At 35.0% G+C, this 24482-nt stretch overlaps 1 protein-coding gene across 6 annotated transcripts in view; it reads right to left on the bottom strand.

The window, feature by feature from the left end:
* The window catches only part of LOC118191559 (uncharacterized), a 369008-nt gene that overhangs the window by 164654 nt on the left and 179872 nt on the right, over positions 1 to 24482 (bottom strand). For 5 of the 6 annotated variants that reach the window (XM_035362356.2, XM_085812153.1, XM_085812149.1 and 2 more), the window contains exons 4-5: positions 19794 to 19874; positions 4223 to 4360 (exon numbers count right to left, since the gene is read on the bottom strand). In XM_035362356.2, the coding sequence (XP_035218247.2) occupies positions 4223 to 4360; positions 19794 to 19874 (219 nt within the window). The remainder of the gene's footprint in view (positions 1 to 4222; positions 4361 to 19793; positions 19875 to 24482) is intronic. The other variant, XM_085812152.1, reaches the window with a different exon arrangement.

Genomic DNA, 24482 nt, shown 5'->3' with positions numbered 1-24482 from the left:
ATTTTACATTGTCTCCCCTTGGCCAATCCCCAAATCTCTTCTGATTCCGTTTCAATCCGTTATCTGGGGGAGGGAGGGAAGTCCTTTATTTCTGTTCGTACAAAATCACGCAATAAAACCGTCCCAATGGATTCAAAAAGGGTCAAAGTATAAGATCATGGAAGTGCGATGTGAATTATACCCAAGACGGTATATTTTCTCTTATAACTAAAGAAAGTTTCAGTTTCTCAGTTTCATTTTAATTGAATAAATATAAATGTGTAGAGTCATTAGGTTATTTTTGAAAGAGGAAGAAGTGAAAAAATGAGCAACGCCTTCACTGGGAATCGAATCACGGATCCCTGGAATACGCGCCTAGCATGCTGACCACTACACTACGAAGGCATGAAAAGAAGGTGGGAAATGTACCTTACAAGTGATTCATTATATAATAATTCATTATCACATATTATTATTCATACATATTACCATATTATTATTTGTTACATAACAATTCATTATAATATAATAATTCACTATAATAAAATAATTCATTATAACTGAAGAAACTTTCAATTTCTCTTATAAGTGATGAAAGAATGCTTCAAATGATACTAATTTAAATACAAATGTTGTGCCTAAAAATTACTTCTCCTGTTTAGCAGAAAAAAAAAAATCTGATGTGTACACCACATAACTTCCTTGTACGGAATATTAAATTATACGCATTTGTTTCTTGCATTTCTTTTAAACTTATTGGATTGAATTAAATCTACTTCGCCGACAGCGAATAAACCACAATAGAATAAAGGCATTCTTTAAAATTCACTCTATTTGTTTAACATAGCGACACTCTGGCACTAGGTTCACTTAACTGTATTATATTTCGTTCATATTATAACTCAGAATGCACAAAATGTATATCATTTAAAGAATTATCGAATCGTTGCCACATGTTCTTTTCAAATACTATAATAAAGCTAGAACGATGTAAAAAAGAAATTAAACAAACAAAATAAAAAAGAAACAGTTTTTCACAGACGATTGAGTATTTCTCATTCAATTAATTCAGTTTTCACTTCGCGACAAGACAAAAATACATAAAAGCTCAAAATATCTGTATTAAAAATTACTAATTATTAAAAATTAAGTAAATCTTAAACACTTATTTCCTCGAAAAAAATTCCAGAAAGGATTAAGAATGATTTAATTCGCAATAATAAATGAAGGCGTTATTTTTGTTGTTCCGAAGCTTAGTCTCTCCAGTTTGGCAACAAATCTACAATTCTGCTGTTTCAAATGTAAACAAATATGTCCGCCATGTTATTTAAAACTTAACCGCACTTAAACAGCTTTTAAATTGTTGATAATTGTACAAATATTGCTTCCAGAATTACGAAAGGCATAAAAACCTTGACCGGAAGATAAAAACAACATAATTCAATCATTTTTAAAGCAAAAAATGTACAATTTACAAACATATAAGAGTAAAGAAACTGAGATCACTGTGCCGAGTAACAGCGTAGATATATATATATAAATATAGTATTTATATACGTTCGGTGCGGCCGATTGCAACCAAAATACGAGGTGCACATCTACATGTTATAGCAGTTCTACATACAAAATTTCAACGTTCTGAGGCTACTCGTTTTTGAGTTATGCGAGATACGTACGTACGCACGTACGTACATACGTTCGTACAGACGCCACGAAAAATTCTCTTCAGAATTCATTTTAAAGCAGTTTTATAATTTTTTTGAAGGAAAAGAGTATTTTATTCTGTCCTTACGTACAGATATGACGCAAAAAATCGTTAAATTGCATTCGATAGCGGTCAAAATGGATATTTTCGTTGAAATATGCTGTCTGAACCTTTTCGCGATTACAATACTTCCTTTTTACTTCGTACAAGGAAGTAAAAAACGCTAGTTAGGATGCTGATTTTAGAATTCTCACAAATATAAATTATTTTTCATAACTATCACATTGCTTATGTAAAAAAATAAAGTCTCCCTTTCAAGATGGCTGCTTTTTCTGACAGTGCTTGAGTGCTTTGCTATAAATTAATTTGGGTTCACTATACAGCATCTTCCAACAGAAAGAATCCTTTGTAGGCGGCTTTATAAGGTAAAGTGGGTCTATTTATATTATATACGCAGGAAACCTTGAAAACCCCACGCAACGAGGGAAGAAATTAACAAGGGAAGAACTACCAGTATTCGGTGGTTTTTACCATTCAGCCACTGGCTAGCTTCGGAGATAAATTAAATGGTCTGAGATAAATTATTTTGCAGCATTGCCACAAAACCGAATCAAAACTTCAGACAAAAATGATCATTCAGCAATTCCTAAGAGAAGAATGTTCCTTTTTCCTATTACAGGCAAACACTGTTAAACTTTAAAATTTGGACAAAAGGAGGGAAAAAGCGATTTGTAAGATTAATTACAAACCACGACATTAAGGAGGAAAAGAATTAATGCCACATTTTAAAAAGCTAATCAAAAAGTGCTCACGTAAACCAGATTTACCACACGACTTTAAGAAATCAATCAGCCAACCGGTGTTAAAGGATTTGCGAGAATTATTGCATATTGTGTCCACTGAAGAAGTACACTACGGGAAGGGAAGAGATTTCTGTATCTCCCGCTCTATACTGGGCCGATTGACGAAATTAAAATTGCGTTTTTTGTGTCTCGAAAGCGCGATATGTATTAGATTTATATATAGCATTGTTCCGTTTCACTTTTCAAACTGCTGTCACCAAATATTAGAGACCTGCATTATATTTGAAGAAATTAAATAATGAAAAATCGGCGTGTGTGTATTTCTCGCACTGTGATAAAACAACGGTACCTAGAGCCATCGAATTTTGAATGACGTAATCCTACTGCGAATATGACCATGTGGAAGCCCAAATTTGAAATTTGGAATTTGTTTTATGATCGATTTCCTATTTTGTAAATCTTTAACGAATTTTTGATTAACAAACTCAACGATTTAAAAGCAAGCAATGGCAACGTTGCAGAGAAAAAAAAACATTATCTTCAGCGCGCGAGACTCTGTATCGGAAATTCTAAAGATATGCTCAATTAAAAACTATTTTGCGATATTGCTCCTGAACTGAATTTTATGGTTTAAACCCTTTCCGGCACGCTACCTTTTAAAGTCGGAGTTTTGATGGAAAAAAAAAAAGGTAGGCAGTCTAATTAGGCCTAGAGGGGTACACAAGCAAAATTTTGTGATGATAGCACTTATCGTTTTAATTCTGTGGGCACACTGATTGAATAGAGCTTCGAAAAGACTGCTAAAACGAGCATTGTTGTCAATGAATTGACCGATGAGATGCAGAGAGAAACAAAGAATACAAACTCTTAGTTGTCCTAGAATATCGGTGAGCCCGATCTGGGCACACCTAGGGTTCGCCGTTTGATTTTAGGCAAGATTTCAAGGTGAAAGTTTAAAACTAATATAGAATAAGAAGATTAGCATACAGCCAAAAAAATTACATAGAAATTTCTTTTCAAACAATTCCTTTTATACCCTAAAAAAATCTGGAAGATTTCTTTGAAAAATGTGGGTCTTAAAAACCTAAACATGACTAAAATATATGGACTGGTTTGTGTTGAGCTGCCGTCTACTATAAATAAAGAAGGTTCAGAGTAACCTATAAATCCTTTTTCATTCAATTTTTCTGTGCGTACAGAAGGAAATTTTTAGGTGCGTCCAGACCGGACACACTGTGCCGCAAAGGGTTAAGTGGGAATAACGTGATATTTAATAAATAAAGGTAACAGAGAAAATGTTAAAAAAACGCCCCTTTGGACATAATTTAAAATCTGAAACCTTTCAGATTTTTATTTTTATTTATTTATATATTTATTTTTTCAGTGTATAAAAGATTACCGTTTTTACTTGAATTTGACGAAATACGTATACAAGCCTAATCTAATGAAGCGAACTGAAATAAGACAGTCGACAATCGGAAAATAAACAAATAAATTTCCACAAAATAAATAAATTTCCACAAAAAATAAACAAATAAATTTCCACAAAAATAACAATGAATACAATTCCAGTCATGATCAAGACACATCATGCTTCAAAAGGACTAACCGAGAAACAAACCACCAAATCTTTTAAACAAAAATATTTAATTGGGGTAAGGGTTGTTCTTCGTCAAAGACGCAGTAAAACGACGACAGATGGAGAGAGAGAAAAAACAAAAAGTTGTTTTCTTACCAATGGTGCTCGACGATCCTTTCCAGAGGGCTATTTTGGAACGTGAGTTGTGGGAAGCGGCCGAAACAGAAGTGGTGGAACTTTCGCTAGCAGCCACGGGAGAAGTAGAGCGGGAAGTAATACAGACTTTTCCTGGTCCTGAAACAGAATCAAGTTGCTTTATTTCATTGATACTGATTTCAAACGTAGAATTTTCTGTTAAAATTTTCCTTCCTTTGTTACGTCGTGTGAATACAATGAGCTTTGAAACAATTTCCTATTAATTACATTATCTGGCTATGCAAGATTCTTACATTACGTATTTGAGACAACGTTTCATAAACATAATTGATATTTGCATATAAATAAATTCATATGTACGCTTCAGTCACGCAGATAAATATAAGCAATATAAGAGTGATGAATGATCCACCAACTCAACATGCTGTTTTCCGAAGAGATTTAGATACCAGTAAAAAGGGCGTGGTTATAAAATTGCAGTCTTTCACAGTGTCCAATTACAGCGTAGCAATTTAATCATTTCTGCTATCTACAAGCAAAAACTATCTATTCTTACATTAGGTTAGGTATCTAAATTTAAAAAAAAAATTATAATGCGAATACACTTACTCCTTTTCGTCTATAAGGCGGTGTTATTTTTAAGTAAATTTTGATTTCTGAAATCAAAGATTCAGATGAATGTTTTGCAGAGTTCAGAAGCACATTACAGTGAGCTTTACAAAAAGGTTACCGACCTCGTTCGAAGGGCATTTTTCAAAAAAATGTTTGTTATATTTCTGAATTTATGTGATTTTATTATTGGATTGCACTAACATTTATATATAATCGATAGAAAAGTCATAAAAAATTCATTATTTTGTGAAGTTATTGCAAAAAAACGAAAACTTTACATCGAAATTAACAAAAACGTCAACCATGACACTGACAAGAAAATCATGATGATTAAAACATACTTTTGACTTTCTTTTATAAATATTAACCATAAGCACACAAATGATATCATTTTTCGAACACGTTAGAAGAAACACATAAAGCTTAAATTTTATACTTGCTTTCTAGGAAGGTCTCAATCAGTTAAGCAGGTCCATATTTCATTCAAAATCTTTTTAAACATCTTCTGTAGCACGAAAAAAAATGACTGTGAATTGTGAAAAGTAACTATCAAAATCCTTTAAGCGATGCAGGGAAGCGTAATTTAAGGGCAACACGAATTAATTTTCATTACATACAAAACTTCCAATTTTAACATTTTTTACAAACAGTAATTTGATAGCACTGTTTCTAAATTATGTCTTTCAAAGAAATATTTCCTCAGAAAACATCGACTTCCTTCATAGGTATGGAAATATTTCGTATCACCACAGATTGTCTTAATATCATTGCCAATCATGCATGCTGCGGAAAAAAGGGGGCAGTTCTATATCACCCGTTCTACTGGGCCGATTGACAAACTTCAAACTGCGTTTTTAGTGTCTCAAAAGCGCGACTTAGAATATATATTAGATTTATATTTAGCGTTATTATAACATAGGCATTTTGACATGAAATCGGACTTTTTTCCGAAATAACATGCCAATTTGTTTCCATATTTCGATTTTACGCCTCAAATTGTGCCTAAATATTAAATTCTATAAAATTTGGTGCGAAATTTACGGAGAAACTCAAAAATTTATCTTGGCGCAATTTTTTTCAGTTTGCGCCAAAAATAATTTACTTGGCGAAACACTTAATTTATAGCAACCTATTTTCCTTCCCTTTTCTTCACTGCAGACGGAGCGGGGAAAAAATCATCGTTCATACTGAATTGATCAAATAATTTTAATAAAGTGCATGAATCACATTTGGCGTTATTATTGCTCAAAACATTATCAGAAACATAGCAGCCATAAACTGCCCCCCCCCAAAAAAAAGGGGTGGACAGTTCTATATCTCCCATTCTACTGGGCTGATTGACGAAATTCAAATTGCATTTTTCATGTCTCAAAAGCGAGACTTAGGATATGTATTAGATTTATATATAGCATTGTTCTAATGTACGTATTTTGACACAAAATCGGACTTTTTTCAAATGACACGCTAATTTTTTTTCCACATTTCGATTCTACTATTTATATTATGCCAAATCGCCAAGTTTTGTAAAAATCGCAAGAGAAGTTTTTAAAAAATTAGCTCTCAAAATTTTAGCTCTTCCATGTTAATTGAATTTGGTATATATTTATTAATATCCCTTTTTTTTATTAAACTTATTTGATTCTTCCTTTCACATTTCGAAATTTAGGTTTATTCCAAATAAAATTCGCCTTTTTTTAAGATTTAACTTTAAAATTTTAAAACTAAAATTTTATATTTTTAAATAATTTTTATAAATTTTTCGGAAAAAAATTGTATTATAACCTATAAAATTTTTATCATCGTCTTAAATTACATGAATGTTTGAGTATACCTGCAAAAAATTATTCTTCATTCAAAATTTCCCAGGATGTACGTGAATTTACATATTGGCGCGTTTTGAAATTTGGTGTATTTCTTATAAGCGATAATAACGCCAAATGTGGTTTACGCACTTTGTTATATTTGACAGTATGAACGATGACTCCCCCCCTCTCGTGTACAATGAAAAACAGGAAAAGAAAATAGGTTGCTATAAATTAAGATGTTCGCTAAGTGAATTAATTATTCTTGGCGCAAACTGAAAGAAATACGCCAAGATAAATATTTGAATTTCTCCGTAAATTTCGCACCAAATTATACAAAATTTAATATTTAGGCATAATTTGAGTCGTAGAATGGAAATATAAAATAGCATGTCATTTCAGAAAAAGTCCGATTTTGTGTCAAAATATCTATATTAGAGCAATGAATGCTATATATAAATCTAATACGTATTCTAAGTCGCGCTTTCGAGACATGAAAAATACAATTTGAATTTCGTCAATCAGCCCAGTAGAACGGGAGATATAAAACTGTCCACCCTCCTTTTTTGGGGGGAGGGGCAGTGTACACCCGTTTATCGCTCCGATGTTCTTGACACAAATTGTCAATTTCAGATGGACAATGTGCCTTGTCACCGTGTATGATTGATCTCTAAATGGTTTGATGACCATAATTCGAAATTATGACAGCATTCGAAACAACCTACATGTTCGACAAGGGGTAGGGTCCTAAGAGGTAAAGGGATATTGTAACTAGTATTTCAAATCCTGATAATATCCCATACGCTGTCGGTGGGACCTAGATAGGATGTCTTAAGGATATACTGGGATGTGACATTAAGCACTCAGGAGGATGAGTTTAGCAGGCAACTAGGATATTACGGGATGTCCGGAGGATGTAGTAAGTAGGACTTTAAATCCTAATAACATCCCACACGCTGTCGATGGGACATAGATAGGATGTTTTTAGGATATAATGGGATGTGTTTAGGAGGTTAGTGGGATATCCCGGGATGTCCTGAGGATGTAGTAAGTAGGAGTTCATATCCTAATAACATCCCGCACACTGTTGATGGGACTTAGGATGTCCTGAGGATATCCTGGGATGTGACATTAAGCACTCGGGAGGAGGTGTTTAGGAGGTTCACCGCTTCTAAGTGCGACAGAATTCGAAATTCAGATTGCTTCCATGGCCACCTACGTTCTTTGACCTCAAGCCTATTCAGCATTTGTTAGACGAAGTGGAAAAGTCATTTCAAAGCTTGGAATTGCCATCATCCAATCCAAATGAAATTAGAGCTGCCGTTGGTATAATATTCCAGAGAAAGTATATCAGAGCTTTATAAACCGATATTCCGACAAATCTCGGCTGTGAACAATATTAAATGTGGACTATAGTGTTATTAAGTGATATCTCTAATATTTACATCACTCAGTGCATATATGTGTACTAATAAATAACTTTAAAAATATAAATTCATAACTTAACATTGTAAAAATATGAATTTATAATACCTACAACGATTAGAATCAAACGCTTTAAATTCATAAATGCTTTTTGTATAAAATGTTTTTATTAAAAATTTCACATGCATCCAAGAATCCTTACAAAAAGTTTAAGAACAGCAAAACAGAAAGGCTTAAAAAAAAGTAAAACATACAAAATGTTTTCTATATTTCAGGTAAGCAAATCGGTATAAATGAAAACTTAAACACAATCTAATAAACACAATTCTTTCTTATTAACAAATAAATGTCTTCGAAAATTAAATAACCAGTTTATTTTTAAATTCTAACCCATGTTACCGGAGACTCTAATAATGCTTTTACACGGATAAACAACCATCGCTAAGACAGAGTTTAGGAACATTTTTATGATATTATTTTTATATGCAACAACCGACTTCTTTATTTTTGACTCACAAAGATATTTTATTAAGAATATTACAGTAAAATTTTACGTACTATATTCAAATATCATTTCTTAATACTGATGAATAACATTCGTTAAGAAAAAATGGTACTTTTCCGTTTTGCCGGCGCAGACGATCAAGTCGTCGAAAATGCAACAACCGATGCCAAATGGAATATCCTCGCTGGTAATCTTTTACGCCTCATTTGCAAAACAAGCCGCAGCCATTTCTTTTCAGATTAATTGTTTCTTTCAATACTGGCATAAAATTGCATAGAATTTTTACCAAATAGTTCAATTTTATGCCCTACAACCATTCGCGGAAGTTAAGTCAATTAGGATGCAATCTCACCGCTCATCCGAATTCGAAAATACAGAAAAGGCAAAGTAAATTGTTAAATTCATCAATTCTAATGAGAATGGACTAGCGAAGCAATTTCTGAGTAAGTTTTTCGTACGAATAAAAATGATTCTTGCATTTAAACCTCTATTCCATATTAAGATTTAACTTGAAATTAATAAAGAATGAACTAATAACTGGATAACTTGAAATTTAATAACTTGAAATTAATGAGAGAATTAAATTTTTGTAGCTTAGTTTACGTGAGATGAGATCACTTGGAGTCACGTGATATGAACCGGCGAATCAGGATGCTGCACCATAAAAGCATAGTAAATTCTTAAATTAATTTCGTTTTACAAATGTATTGTCTTTATTTCTTGCCCTTTTACAAAATTTTAAAATGTTTATGCCTTAAATAAAGAATCTTTAGAACTAACATTTGTTAACATGTTTTTTAATTTCGTTTTACAAATGTATTGTCTTTATTTCTTGCCCTTTTACAAAATTTTAAAATATTTATGCCTTAAATAAAGAATCATTAGAACTAACATTTGTTAACATGTTTATGTGTATACCGTGTGTTGTCGCCAATAAAGTCTGCTTGGCGAGATTTACGCCAGCGAAACGGAAAAGTACCGAAAAAATTCTCTGTTTTACTAAACTATACAAAATGGGATAATATTTTACAAATAACAATATTAACAAACATAAAAAGTGTAATATTTGTTCAGCGAAGAGGAAAACTAAAAGGGAGGAGTGCGCAAAGCGAATATGAGGCAAAAAGGGAGACTATGACACATTACCAATCCCATCTAAAACACAGCTGGAATTTTTCTATGCACAAAGAGGTGGAAAAATTAAAAAAACACTTACTTTCATTCATTGTATGCATTCAATGATAAATCTACGCAACTAGTAAGTACCATGTAACAAAAAGCAAGATCTAAGAGAATATGATACACATGCTACTGCTAACGTAAAGTCATGCACAATTTCATAAATTATTAGGCTGTCAAGCGTTCTTCGAATTTTCTAGTTCTCTTAAGAAATACAAAACTCTGCTCTGATTAAAAACTTATTTCTAGGGCTGTCAATTTAATGCCTCGGAAAATAAACACATGCATAAATAAATAAACCTTGATACACAGGTTCAAAGTCTTTCAATATAAACCAACACTGAAAAAGAAGGGGGAGGCGGGAAATAAACAGTTTAATGAAAGGAGTTGCTCAAGCTAGGAACACAACAATTATGGGATTGATACAACTCCAGTTCACATAGTATCTTCTAAAAAACGCACGTAAGGAGAAAGGTGTACATACAGATGTAAATATATATAAGAAAAAATTTGATTGTTTAACTCTTGATGTAGGATATTCCTCATGATGTAATTTAGTTTTTGTAAATAGTTAATTTGGCCTTTTTTTTCTGGTTTTTTATAAAAAATTTGTAAGCTTTTATTTTTTAGTTTATTTAGCTTTTGTATATTTTTTACATGTACTCTGTTTGGTAATTAATTACCAGGAGTAAAAATGGTTAAACCTTCATACCGCAGGAACAAATTTTTTTTTTTTTTTAATTTTATTCCAACATTTCCCTTTTGATTTTTATAACTATTAAACATATATACATAGGTAAAAAAATACGTAAACAAAATGTGTGCTGCCTACATCACACAACGGTACTTACACAAATGGCATATATCTTATTTTTGACTAAAGCTAAAAAAAGCTACAACTCGTTCATATCTAAACAATCATCAATCAGGTTTTAGCATGCATACCAATGTTTTCAGCCCAAAGGGTTGCTATCCGAGTAGGGCTATAAATCTCGAACGGCATTTTAAGTTGAATCACTAAAAGCGTTGTATCACTTTTCAAACTGTTGCCACCAAATATTATCGCCTTGTATTACATTTAAAGAAAGTAAATAATGAAGAATCTGCATGAATGTATGTATGTTTCTCGCACTGTGAAAAAACAACGATACCTAGGGTCATAAAATTTTGAATAACGTAGTCCTCCACCGGAACATGGGCACCTGGAAGCCGAATGTGGAATTTCGAATTTATTTCATTGTCTATTTCATATTTTGTAAAATTTTAACGAATTTTTTATTAAAAGAGCTCAACAATTTAAAAGCAAGCAGTGGCATCACTGTATTAAATAAAACATTTTTATCTCCAGCGCGTGAGAATGTCCATCAGAAATTCTAAAGATATGCTGTTTTTAAATATTTTTAGCCCAAAGTGGCGTTAGCCCGAATGCTCTCGAAACGTAAATGCGTCTGTAAATAAATAAATAAAAAAAAAAAAATGCCGGTTTGGGCGTAATGCAAAATCTGAATGCTTTCAAATTTTATTTATTTCCTTCCTTTAAAAAAAAAAAAGCTTTAAATAAAGAATAATAAAAAACTGCTCTCTTGAGAGCTGGACACAATTTCCCTTACAAATCAAAATTCAATCTGTAAAATTCCAATAGCAAACTGAAGCTACGTTCGGTCTGTATTTCTTCCACAAAGAAGCATTCACTGAATGCGATGCTTCACGGACAAACCCATCCACATATTTTGAATGGAACTTTAAACGCCAGAGAGCATTATGGAACTTACGTTAAACAAGCCATAGTAATGAGTAAAGCACTGAAGAAAAACAACACTGAATACCGATGATGATGATTCAATTCCATCCAACAAGGACATAAATGGTAAATTATGCAAGAATTTTAATTTATATTTTTTCATCATGCTGATTTCGAAATTGTTCCGCATACAAACTACCCATTTTTACCACTGGTTAAAATTTAGCTGAAACTGCTTTCTAGAACAGTGGCCCAGTCAAGTAATATACATTATTTTAATATACTCGGTGCAAAATGAAGAGCATTTGCAAATTACGCCTGTTTTCAAGAAAGGTATTGAACCAAAGGTACTGCTTATGCCGCCGAAGAATTATGCAACTATTCTCTAATATTTTCGAATTCGTAAACGAACACGTGCGTGTCTGCTGAGCTGTGATTGTTGAGAGGATATAAACGTAAGAGAGGTTGTCGGCAATTTGTGTGCTCGTACTCCTTTCACGACATTCGCCGTCTTTCTCGCAAGAGTTGGCAAAAGTTTCCAAGGTATCAAGTAAAATGAGAAACTCCAAACGTATGGGTAACGGAATGAGATGGAGAATCGTCGGTACGTTGGCAGTAGACCAATCACAAGCGCATGTGGCTATACAACTCAATATAACGCCCAGTGTCGTCTGTAAGTTGCGGAAACAGTTTCAGGATACTGAGAAAGGTCGATCAACATCCACAACGACGAATGAGAATCGTTTTTCGACACTTTCCACGCGGCGAAAAAGGACCGTTACAGCTTTACAACTCTCTCGTGAGCTGTATGCTGCCGCTAGAACCCGAGTTTCTCGGTCTACAGTTTCCCGATGCTTCACGAGACAGGGCTACACGCCAAAAGAACCGCTGTTTTCGTTCCGCTCACCACGCACTAAAGAGAGCGCGTTTAACATAAGATAGCGCAGACAACCTTGGACCAGACTTCAGTGAAGCACCGTGCTTTTTACAGTACGAGATTCAGCCTGGACACTTAATCTCGGCGTACCTGTATCTGGAGAGAGCCTGAAACACGATACCATCCCTTCCTCATCAAGAAAAAGGATCATTATAGTGGTGGAGGTACAATCGTTTGGGCAGTTATTATATTGGACAACAGCACACCCTTGCATGTGTTTGACAAAGGCTCCCTGACTACTATGAAATACAGAAAAAAAAATCGTACAACCCTATGTTCGACTGACTTATCAAGAGCGGTGTTGGTCCAGCGTTCCAGTTAATGGACAACAACCTTCATCCACACAAGGCTAAACTGGTCGATGATTACCTGTAAAGTTAAGATTTTATACTGCATGGATTGGCGTACCAGATCTCCTTACCTCAACTCTGTAAAGCATGTCTGGGACGCTCTTCGGAGGACAAATTCATCTCGCTATCCCGGAATTGAAAACTGCCTTGCTGCAGAGTAGCTTCGATTGCCACAGGGACTCCTCAACTGCCTCCTGTCCAGTATGCGTGTCTGGTTGTGAGAGGAGACCATACCCGATATTAGACTCATTTTCATTACGGTAGCAAAAGGTGGATTTTGGACACCCCAGCATTATGAGCCTTACTGATAATCATGAGCACAGAAAATCACTTTTGAGTGGTACACCTGGCACAAACAAAAATGGGACAGTTCTGCATCTTCCGTTTTACTAGACCGCGATTGTCGAAATTTCATTTCCGTTTTCCATGTCTGGAAAGCGCGATTTAGGATATATATTTATACGCTGAAGTGCCACTGAATTAGGGATAGACATGGCTATGCAAATTTTATAACGCTACCCGCATCTGTGCTCACGTGATGAAGTTGTAGTAAATGCACATATAGCTAGTACTATGGTTGTTGTTAATCAGTCGTTTCAATTACCAGTATGTGTAAAACTTCTGATTTAGACAGCTTCGATCGTGGACAGATAGTAGGCACTCGACGCATAGACGATTTAATTTCCAAAATCCATATCGGGATAGAATTTTCAAGGTCGACAGAGTCAAGCGTATACCGAGAATGGTGTCCGCCGATAACATCGCGGCAAAAACATCGTGGACGAAAACGTCGCGGAGAAAACAACGCAAGGCGAAAACATCGTGCTACAAAACATCGTGGGAGAAAACATCGCAAAGAGAAAACATCGCAGTTCTAAAACATCGTGGCACAAAACATCGTCGTCGAAAATAAAGCTGTTCAAAAACAACGCAGTTTAAAAACATCGTCGTCGAAAATATCGTGGTAAAAAATAAAGTATCAACAAATCATCGCATGACGATAACATCGCAGACATGCTTTTTTCAGGTTTTAATAATTGTAAATGGATATTCCCATAATGATTTGTGAGCGCAAGGTGTAAAGAAGGATAAATTTTACTTTCATATTTTTTATTAACTAATAAATTTTTGCTGAAAACGTAAGAAGGAAACTTAAGCATAGAAAATTAAATGTAACTTATAGATTATACTTTTCAGGAAATATTATCAGTAAAAACTTTATAAAAATGATTTATTAATGGCCTTTGTTAGTTAACTATGTCGGTTTAAAATTCTATTAAGTGCTATAAGTTGCATTAATTTTTTATGCTTAAGTTTCCTTTTTATTTTCTCAGCAAAAATTTATTAATTAATAAAAAATATGAAAGTAAAAATTATCCTTCTTTCCATCTTGCGCTCACAAATCATTATGGGAATATCCATTTACACTTATTAAAGCATGCCTGAAAAAAGCATGTCTGCGATGTTATCGTCATGCGATGATTTGTAGATACTTTATTTTTTACCACGATATTTTCGACGACGATGTTTTTAAACTGCGAAGTTTTTTAACAGCTTTATTTTCGACGACGGTGTTTTGTACCACGACGTTTTAGAACTGCGATGTTTTCTCTTTGCGATGTTTTCTCCCACGATGTTTTGTAGCACGACGTTTTCGCCTTACATTGTTTTCTCCGCGACGATTTCGTCCGCGATGTTTTTGCCGCGATGTTTTCGGCTGTAACCACCGAGAATACACGGATGGCGGGAAAAAGAACTAGCGAATCGGACAAATTGTAAAGGAGAACTAACCTAGAACAATTGTGGTGTGAGGCGACTCAACCGTATTGTACATAGTCAACGAAGCCAAACATTATCTCAAATTATCATCCAGCTGAATCAGGACGACATTCGTATAGTTAAATATCGGATCGTGCAATGCTAGCTTCACGATAAGGGCTTCGGAAGCCGCAGACCCACGAGAGTACCTTTGCTGAATGCATGCCATCGAGCTGCACTTCTTGCCTGGGCAAGAGAATACAGAGAATAGACTCTAGTAGACTTGAAATGAGTATCAAAGAATGATAAGTCTCGTTTCCGACTAATTAATACCGATGGGAGGCTGAGAATATATGGCGTCAGACTCATGAAGCCATGAATCCTGTATGGCAGATTGGAACTGTACAAAGCCATGGTGGCTTAGCCACTTGCGCTATGACTAAACTTCACAGTTGCGGTGCCGTGCGCTGCAATATAACAAGCGGTAAAGTGTCTCATTTACGCCGCTCCGCGTCTGCGAGTGCAATCCAGAGCTGTAACTCGAGAAATAAACAATCTCATTGTCAGGCGACGTGTGCACCACGTTATTTCCATTTTTGCGATAAATGCCTATAGACGTGGTGTTCACGTCGCTCGCGGTTTGAGACAAAAGCATCTCGACGTGCGTGGCACGTCTTTTAGCGCAAGTGGTTAATCATGATCTGGTAGCGTTTGGGATCTTTGGTACTTGTACAAACCTCCCTCAATATGATTCGGTACGTAGAGTTGCTAGGCGATCATCTCCATCCATTTATGTTGTCCTGTCATACACACGAAAATGGAGTATCCCAACAAGATAACTGCACCTCTCACAGGTTGGCAACTGCTTGGTTGGATTAGCATTCTTCTGACTTCTCTGTCATAAACTGGCTACTTAAAAGCTCTGACTTAAATACTACTGAGCATCTTTCGGACGTTTAGAAGAAAGGTTTAAAGCCTCATCACACAACACTAGCGAGTCTTCCTAAATTATAGACAGGTCTATCCGATGCTTGGCAAGCCATTTCCGTAGAATGCTTTTAGAAACTTACTGAATCTATGCTTCGTCATTTGGCAGCCATTATAAAAGCCCTCTAATTCAGTGGCACTTCAGTATCATTCTTCTGACCTCGGTTTTTTGGAAAAAATCGAAATTTTACTGAAATAACATGCCAATCTTTTTTTCCATATTTCGATTCGACGACCCAAATTATGCCAAAGTGCCAAGTTCTGTAAAAATCGAAAGAGTCTATTTTAAAAAATTAACTCTCAAAATTTTAGCTCCTCCATATTAATTGTATTTCGTATATATTTATTAATATCTCGTTTTTTATTAAACTTGCTCGAGTCTTCCTTTCACGTTTCTAAATTTAGGTGAATTTCAAATGAAATTCGCCCATTTTTCATTATCAAAACTGAATAAACAAAGTTAAACACATGAAACCCAACACATTTAATGCAAAACAACTAGCAATATTTAGCAACTATACAAAGAAAATGCCTTACCTTACGTAGTACAGTAATAATTTGTTTTCAATTAATATATTTTTAAAACCTCAAATGAAAAATACCACTCAAACAACGCAAAGAATCATATATTACCCACAAACAGCACGAACAATAATTACATTTTTCTGTAGGAAGATCTTGGGTACTTTGTAAAAGTTTTTGAGTAAAGTGATGGCAATTTTAAACAATGTTTGTGTCAACGACAGATGATAAGAAACAAGCACAGCGATTACAATACATTAGGAATCTGCAAATGTCGACAATTCTTGAGCTGATTTACAAATCATCGTAACTTGTCATGATGCACGTGATAAAGCATCGCCCTTTCTCTGAAATCCAGTTGTGCGATTCTCATTAAATGAATTTTGTTCATACACAATACACTAATATTTAAAATTTTCAAAAGCATTAGATAATTAATTAAATCAACGGGCATCTTTCTTATACATAGAAATCTAACTTTGCTTAAATTGAGCTAAATCTGTAACATGCTTTATTTGCATAGTAAAAAAATCATTTAAATTACGGACATTTCAGGAGAATATTTTATCCGCTGTAACGTATTTGCGTTGCTACGCTACCAGCATAATTCCACTAAGAAATGTAAATTACCGCAGACGATTATCCGCAAAGAATATCCGCAGACGATGCGCGCGCTTAAAAATGTTTTTGCAGTTATTCTGTAAGTTTTGACTAATAAAGTTGGTTGTTCGTTCAAAATGGCGAGATTTCTTTAAACTTCATTACACCGTATTTGTATTAAACGTTAAAAAATTGATGAAGAATATACAAATCAGTTCATATAGCCAGAGATGGAACCCGTGATGTAATTACTACTGTTTAAGAGATTCTGACAACTAGGCTTTACAGAGTAAAGCTTAAGAATGAACATGAAGTTCACACGGCTGACATATGTGAAAGTTACACAATATTGGGTTTTCCTACGCAAACAGTTCACGTTGGCGTGTTTAATCATATTTTGTCAAACGAATTTTGGCATCTGAAAAACAAGAGACTTGCTTTAGAGCACTGTGTTGTGATTTTTGTTAAAAAATATCGTTATCATTAAAGGTGTCTGAAATGGAACTATCAAGTTACCAGATAAGAACCATCATTTACTTCGAGTTCTGTTGAAAAACGTCAGCTACAGAATGTCACCAAATTCATTGGCACAGCTTTATGTACTAATATTGAATCATATGGCTTTATGAAGGCTTTGGTACCGAAAATTCAAAAACCAGGACTAGGACATTCAAGAAGCAGAGTTCAACTCTGCAGAGCGATTGTGGAAATACAAGTTCAATTACTGGGTCCCGCAAGAGCTGACTCGAGCAGATAAGGACAGACGTCTTCCGGATTCCACTAATCTGCTCGAATATCAAAGCAAGGACAAAATCCTGGACCAAATCTTCACTTGCGAAGAATAGTGGACTTACTTCAACAACACAGGCCGAAAAGGGGGTTGGTCTGCGCCCGGTGAACCCGTTGGCGGAGTTGCGAAGCGCAATTTGACTAACAAAAACATCATGCTTTGTATCCGGTGGGATTGCCGTACTATTAACCGCAAAGAATATCCGGAGAAAGGTAAAACTCTCGACAGTAAGATGTACAGCGATATGCTAGTCCGTGTTGACGCTGCTATCAAGGAAAAACGTAGAATTGAGTTCCGACGCAAAAGGTGGTGTCCGCCAAGATAATGCAAGACAATATGTGTCTGCATTCACCGGACTTTGTACGCACTATAATGGGATATTTTGTCACACCCACCATATAGCCCCGACATCGCTCCTTCGGACTTTAACCTTTTTTCACACCTGCAGCTACGCCTTGCTGGTGCTATATTCCAAGGATGAACGAAATGGGATTGATCTGCTTTTAGGCTAGCGGCCACCAAGTTTCTGGGCTGAACGCTTTGAAAAACTCCCAAAACGTTGGTAGAAAATCACAGATTTGGTGGTGATTACTACCCGCACTCTTGTGTTTTCCTTTCTAACTTCATTAAGAACGTTTTTTGGTGGAAAACTTTCGTTACAATCAGATATAAAAAGAATGCAATTATTCAAAAATAAGAAAACTAAAAATTTAGGCATGTCTGCTGTTTATGAAAGAATTTAAAGCAAGCTACATTACATTACTTAATTTACAACTTAAAATTACACATAAGGTAGCGATCGAATTACTATAAGCACCCCTATTATTCAGGAAAGCTTTATTACATGCGATAGATTTTACATCGTAGGGACAGGGTAAAGTATTATTTGCATAACCCAGCATTACACATTGGGCAACTCATATTTGTTCTTTTCTCTCAGTTCATTTGTGTACAACAAGCACGATCGGGCTTTCTATTTTCCAACTATTGGAAGATGATCCCCAACATTCAAGAGATTCTAAGTGCTTTTTAACCCAGCAATAATTTTTAAACTTTTTGTCGGACGTATATTTCAGTAATATAAATTTTACGGGTTCTGGAACAGTTCAGTTGTTTGTTCCTGTTTCTTGACTCGAACGACGTCAGAGAGACCACGTCCATTCTAGAGTTGAGTTGTTTTCTGCCGGTTATTTCAGCGGAATATAGAAGCTATCGAAAAACAATTAAACTCGGAAATGGGTATGTTTTGTGACGTCATTTCCGCTAAATTGTAAGGATCCTAAGTTTTACTAACGTTTATTTTACTTTAAAACTGTACTATCACTTCTTATTTTCTACTTCCGGAAAGAATTAAATGCTTTAACTTGTTTATGCAAATTGTCTTGCTAACGCCAAGTACTTAAGTTGTGGCTTTTTGCCAAGAGAGAGAGAGAAGGAGTTTTAGGAAGCAAGCCGCTTGCCACTGTTGTTTTACGAGTTTTCACTCGGTTGCTGGTTACCTTCAAAGCCAGAGGTTTAGCCCTCTTGATAATTGCAGACGTATCGTAGTTTTAGCAGCTCGGCGTACTACATACGTACCTTTCTTTAAATAAAGGCCAATCTTAGTGCTAGGCACTTGTATACTAATTCAAAGTTAGCTTTTAGCTAGAGTTTTAGTTAATAGTTTTTATATTCTTATGTTCAGACCACAAGTGGTTGGTATTCTGTATCCCGAAATTCGGAAATACCTGTAAAGTATTGAAAATAAAGGGTTTCGTACACCCTTCCTGCTTGTGTTGTCTACTTCACACCTTCTTGAACATAGCTTGAGTAAGCTCCCTGTTCCTATTCAGGACCATTCATGTGTCCAACGCAAATCAAGAGAAACACAAGTCCTGACAAAATAATCAGCAAAAAACAACTCAACTCTAAAAAGGCGTGGTCTCTGACGTCACTCGCATCAAGAAACAGGAATAAACGACTCAGCTGTTCCAGAACTCCCAATCAGCAGGAGCGAAACAACTCAACTGTTCCAGAACCCGTAAAATTACACTACTTACGTTTCTTTAGTAGTCAAAGGATTAAAAGATAAGCATGCAGCAAAGCTGATGGCTATTGCTTTGGCTATCTCTGGTAAAAGTCCTTACTGTATTATACTAAGGTAATAAATAAGGTATCGTGCTATATTTCTTTTATTAATTGTAAGAGAAACTAATAATCTATAAGCTACTCTTAAAAACAGCAAAATGCATTTTTTCGTGACCTAAAAAGTCAGCATGCAAGGGAGCTTAAACGCTGCTATTTTACAGTCAGCACCATGCAAATGTCGCTCATAGCGCTGAAGCATACCAAGAACGGGGATACCTGTTCCTCGTACTGCTTACCTGGGGGTGTTGGTATAACATAGGTCATCCTGCATACAGGAGCACAGCCCGCCATGAGGGAAAGCAGACGATGCAAGTGCCCTGCAAATAGCAGGATCCATTCGTTAGAAAAAAAAAAAAAAAAAAGAAAGAAAGAAAGAAAGAAGAGCACCATCATCTATAATGTAGAAATGGTGCTAAAAAGCGCAAAGGAAATAGGAGAATTGGGAAAATAAGCAATCATCACTTGCTGAAATCGAAATGCTAGGGTAAAGGAAAAGAGGGCTAATTAAAATATACTTCAGTATAGTTATAAAATCCAAGGGAAAACTATTCGCTACATGACTATACCATGCTAAAATCTTAGGCTAAGTTAGAATTAATACTAATTAAATTAAATCCATTCCAGTGTCTAAAGGTCAGCTAATTTTAAGCATTACAGTCAAACTCGGTCATAGGGAGAAAAGAAGAACTAATCTGAATGTTATTTGACACAAATATTAATCAATTTATTCTCTCAAAAGTTAAGAACTATATCAAAATTAAGGCTGTTAAAAAATATAATCTATAAATTTACTTTGTCATTTCTCTTCGTTTTCCTGCAAATTAATTTTTATCAAATTTACTTATATACATCCATTTCGATGAATAAAATTTTAAAATATCTCATGTGGAACACTACATGATTTCCTTGTAAGGCCTATTAAATTATGAACAATTTTTGCTGCACTTCATTTAAACTTATTTCCTCGAATTTCATTAGCGATACATTTCTCATTCAGTCAATTCAGCTCTCACTTCTAGAGTTTCTAGGTAATAACAAGCCATTTCACCAACGTGCAGAAAGACAACATTTTCGGTGCACAAAATTTAAAGTTAACCTTCCGCCCCACTGGTAAAAAGACACTGAAGTCTATTCACTAACTGACTTAATTCAATACTCTACTAAAAGTTTCAAATGTTAACAAATGGCTAGCGTTAGGCCTAGCATCACTTTTAATTGTTGGCTAAGTTTTTAATTGTTGATAATTCTACAACTATTGCTCTCAGATTCACTAAAGACATAAAAACCTTAACCGGAGCATAAGAATAACATAATCTATTCACTTTAAAAGCAAAAAATGCACAATTTACCAACATATAAGAATAAAAAACTGAACTCACCGAACCAGGTAACACAATGAGAAACCACACACACATTTTACATTACTAAAAATTTACAAAATAAGTTTTTAAAATAGATCTAACAGATACCAGCTTAACACTCAACTTTGCCTTATATCAGCGCCCTCTATTTATAAAGTTAGAAGAAACACAGTACTTAACATCATAGTTTGGCATGCTTCTCCACTCTCCAAATACAAATATAGTTGGTAAGTTAAATTAAAACTTACTTTTTACTTGCCTTATTTAGTATTATTTATGTATTTTTTAAAAATAGTATCTAGATTCTTTTTGATTTATTTCCATAATTCGTGTTATTCTAGTCTTTACTTGCTATTTTCTCTAAACTGTTTAAATTTCTTTTTAGTAATTCACAACATTTGGTTTTGGTTTTGAATTTTCCTTGAACCCTTCCAACATGGATGACGAAACACGAATTGAATAATTGAAGAGTTAGGTTTGGAGGCAACTTTCCCCTTGATAAGTCTGTCTTCTGCCTGCTCAACAATTATTCACTTATGCATTTTTATAAATTTTTAGGATTAAAAAATTTATTGGAATTATATATTATACGTTTATTATACATTCACAGATTTTGATACTTGCACTTGATTTACATACGCTCTCAGAATTTAAATGATATTGTAGATTAGTTTGCAGCAATAATTAATCATTTATTTGTAATTCAAATTTCATTTAAAATTTAATTAACTCTAAATTTGCTTTTTACGAATAGAGAATGTTTGTTAAATTCACACACACACACATATACGAGGGCTATCCAGAAAGTAGATTACGTTTTGGAATAAAAAAATAAACAAAGTATAGGAAACAAATTTTATTATATACAGATGAAAGCCACACTCAAATACTACTTTTCTACATAGTCACCATACAAATTAAGGCATTTGTCGTAGCGATGTACGAGCTTGGAAATTCCTTCGTCGAAAAATTCGGCCGCCTGCGCCTTCAACCACTTCGTTACCTCTTCTTGCAGCTGTGCGTCGTCATCAAAACGCTGCATAGCCAGCCACTTCTTCATTGCTGGGAATAGGTGGAAGTCGCTCGGTGCCAGGTCGGGACTGTACGGCGGATGAGGAAACAACTCCCACTTAAAAGATTCAAGAACTTTACGAGTGACATTTGCCGTGTGGGGCCGGGCGTTGTCGTGAATCAACAAGATCTTAGAGCTCAACATTCCTCTGCGCTTGTTTTGAATTGCTCTTCTGAGTTTATGGAGAGTTTGGCAATACCTTTGAGAGTTTATTGTAGTGCCTCTTTCCAGGAAGTCCACCAAAATTACACCTTTTCTGTCCCAAAAAACAGTCGCCATCATCTTCCTTGCCGACATTGTTTGCATGCATTTCTTGGGTTTTTGGGGAGAACTTGTGTGCCCCCACTGCATTGATTGCAATTTCGTTTCACAGTTCACATGTTTCACCCATGTTTCGTCACCAGTAACGATGCGATCGAGTAAAGAGTCACCATCCTTATGGTAAGCGTCCAAAAAGTTCAACACTGCAGCCATTCGCTGATTTTTGTGGTCCTCTGTCAAGATTTTTGGAATCCATCTTGCACAAAACTTGTGGTAACCAAGCTTTTCGCTGATGATTTCGTGCAACAAACTTCGCGAAATTTGTGGAAAACTCAAAGAAAGTTCCGTTATTGTGAAATTTCGATTTTCACGGACTTTAGCATCGACTTTTTCGAGAAGTTCGGCGGTCACTATGCTGGGTCTCCCACTTCGATCTTCGTCGTGAACATTGGTTCGGCCATTTTGAAATCTTATGACCCACTGACGCACTCCACCTTCAGTGATAACGTTGTCCCCATACACTTCACGAAGCTGCCGATAGATTTCTATCGGTTTACAGTTTTTTGCAGTCAGAAACCTTATTACTGAGCGCACCTCGCAGGATTTTCAATTAACGCAGACATTTCAAACCGTCACAGTATCTGAACGGAGCACAGCACGAACCTCTCACTAGCACGGCTAGATGCAGACTGAGCTGCGCAACGCTCTGACCCCAAGATGGCCGCGCTAGCCCCGCCCCTAGCGGACACAGACGGAAACGTAATCTACTTCCTGGATGGCCCTCGTATATATATATATATATGTAATAATAAAATTCCATAGTCAAGAAATTTTAACTGTATGTTCTTTTCATTTTTAATGGCGACGTTCTCTTATTTGAAAGTACGTGGAATTAAATCCACAGCCCCGTAATCAAGTTGTTTTCCCGCCTTTTCTACACGTACAGTTATAGAATATTCTGGAAATATTTAAAGCGAACTAGGATTGGCTGACGAGGCTGACGTCATTTCTTGGAAGCTCCACCTTTCCAGAGGCTATAAAAGGACTCGCAAAAGGAATATCGGAGCTTTTCCTTAAATGTCACGATGCAGTAAACTTCATGCAAAATGTTATTAGTAGTTCTTTTTTATTTACTCCGGATATCTGATTTTGTAACTGCTGTTTCTCCTGGCCAATAATAAATGGATCCTGTTTTTTAAACTTATCGTTTGATAATTTAAGCTACGACTAAAGCTGGTACATCACATATATATATATTTGTATACGTTTTGTACGACCGCTTGCAAAGAAAAAGAGAGATGCACAACTAGATGTTATAGTTGCCCCATACACAAAATTTCAACGTTCTACGACTATTCGTTTTTGAATTCTGCGAGATACATATAAACGTCATGAAAACATTTCTTCTGAATCCATTAAAAATCTATTCTACAATCCGTTTTGGAAAACAAACATCCATTTTGGAGAGTCCTTTGTTCTATCCATACGTACAGATGTCTCCTTCAAATGGATTGGTAAGCGCTTAAAATGGATACGTACTTTAGTTGAAAAATGATACCCGAAATTGTTTGCGATTATAATACTTCCTTTACTTAGTACAAGGAAATAAAAACATTCATTTTTGTTACTTTCATTACGGTTTGAAAACATTTGTTACTCTAGGCTAACTGGTAATACGTGAATCTGATATGTTATTGTAATATCACATTACTACAGAGCTTCAGAAACCGCTCAAAATATCTCTATAAAATAATTTTTAGTTCACTTTACGATTTTGATTATGCCAACTAATTCTCTCTTTTGTGCATACTTTGTAGTGAAATTAACTGTTAATTATTACAAGACTAGTAATTAGCTTCAACAGAGAATATCTAAGATGCTATTGCACAAATGAATAATGAAAATTATTCGTCTGCTTTATTCTCTAACACGCTGCCTTTCATTTACTAAATATAGGCAAGAAACTTCAGTTAGTTTCGCTAGACAATCGCCAAGAATTAGCCATCAGCTTCGCCAACGCCTTTTTCCTTCGATTCTCTTCAAAACTAGGGTAAGGGGAACTAAATTCACAACGGTTACGGCAGAAATTTTTACACTTCTCTCATAAAATCGTTAGAAAAGAAATGAAATATTATAATCTTAAATTTCTTCATGATAAAAAAATATTAAATATTAATAAATACGTGCTCTCAAGGCATTTGCGATATGACACAAATGCTCACATTTCTCAT

The sequence above is a fragment of the Stegodyphus dumicola genome, chromosome 2 (assembly GCF_044657685.1).
Source record: "Stegodyphus dumicola isolate Sdum_Otavi_A_Nest chromosome 2, ASM4465768v1".
NCBI classification, from domain to species: Eukaryota; Metazoa; Arthropoda; class Arachnida; order Araneae; family Eresidae; genus Stegodyphus; species Stegodyphus dumicola.
The sequence above is the reverse complement of the archived record's forward strand: the minus strand, read 5'-3'. Positions and strand labels throughout refer to the sequence as shown.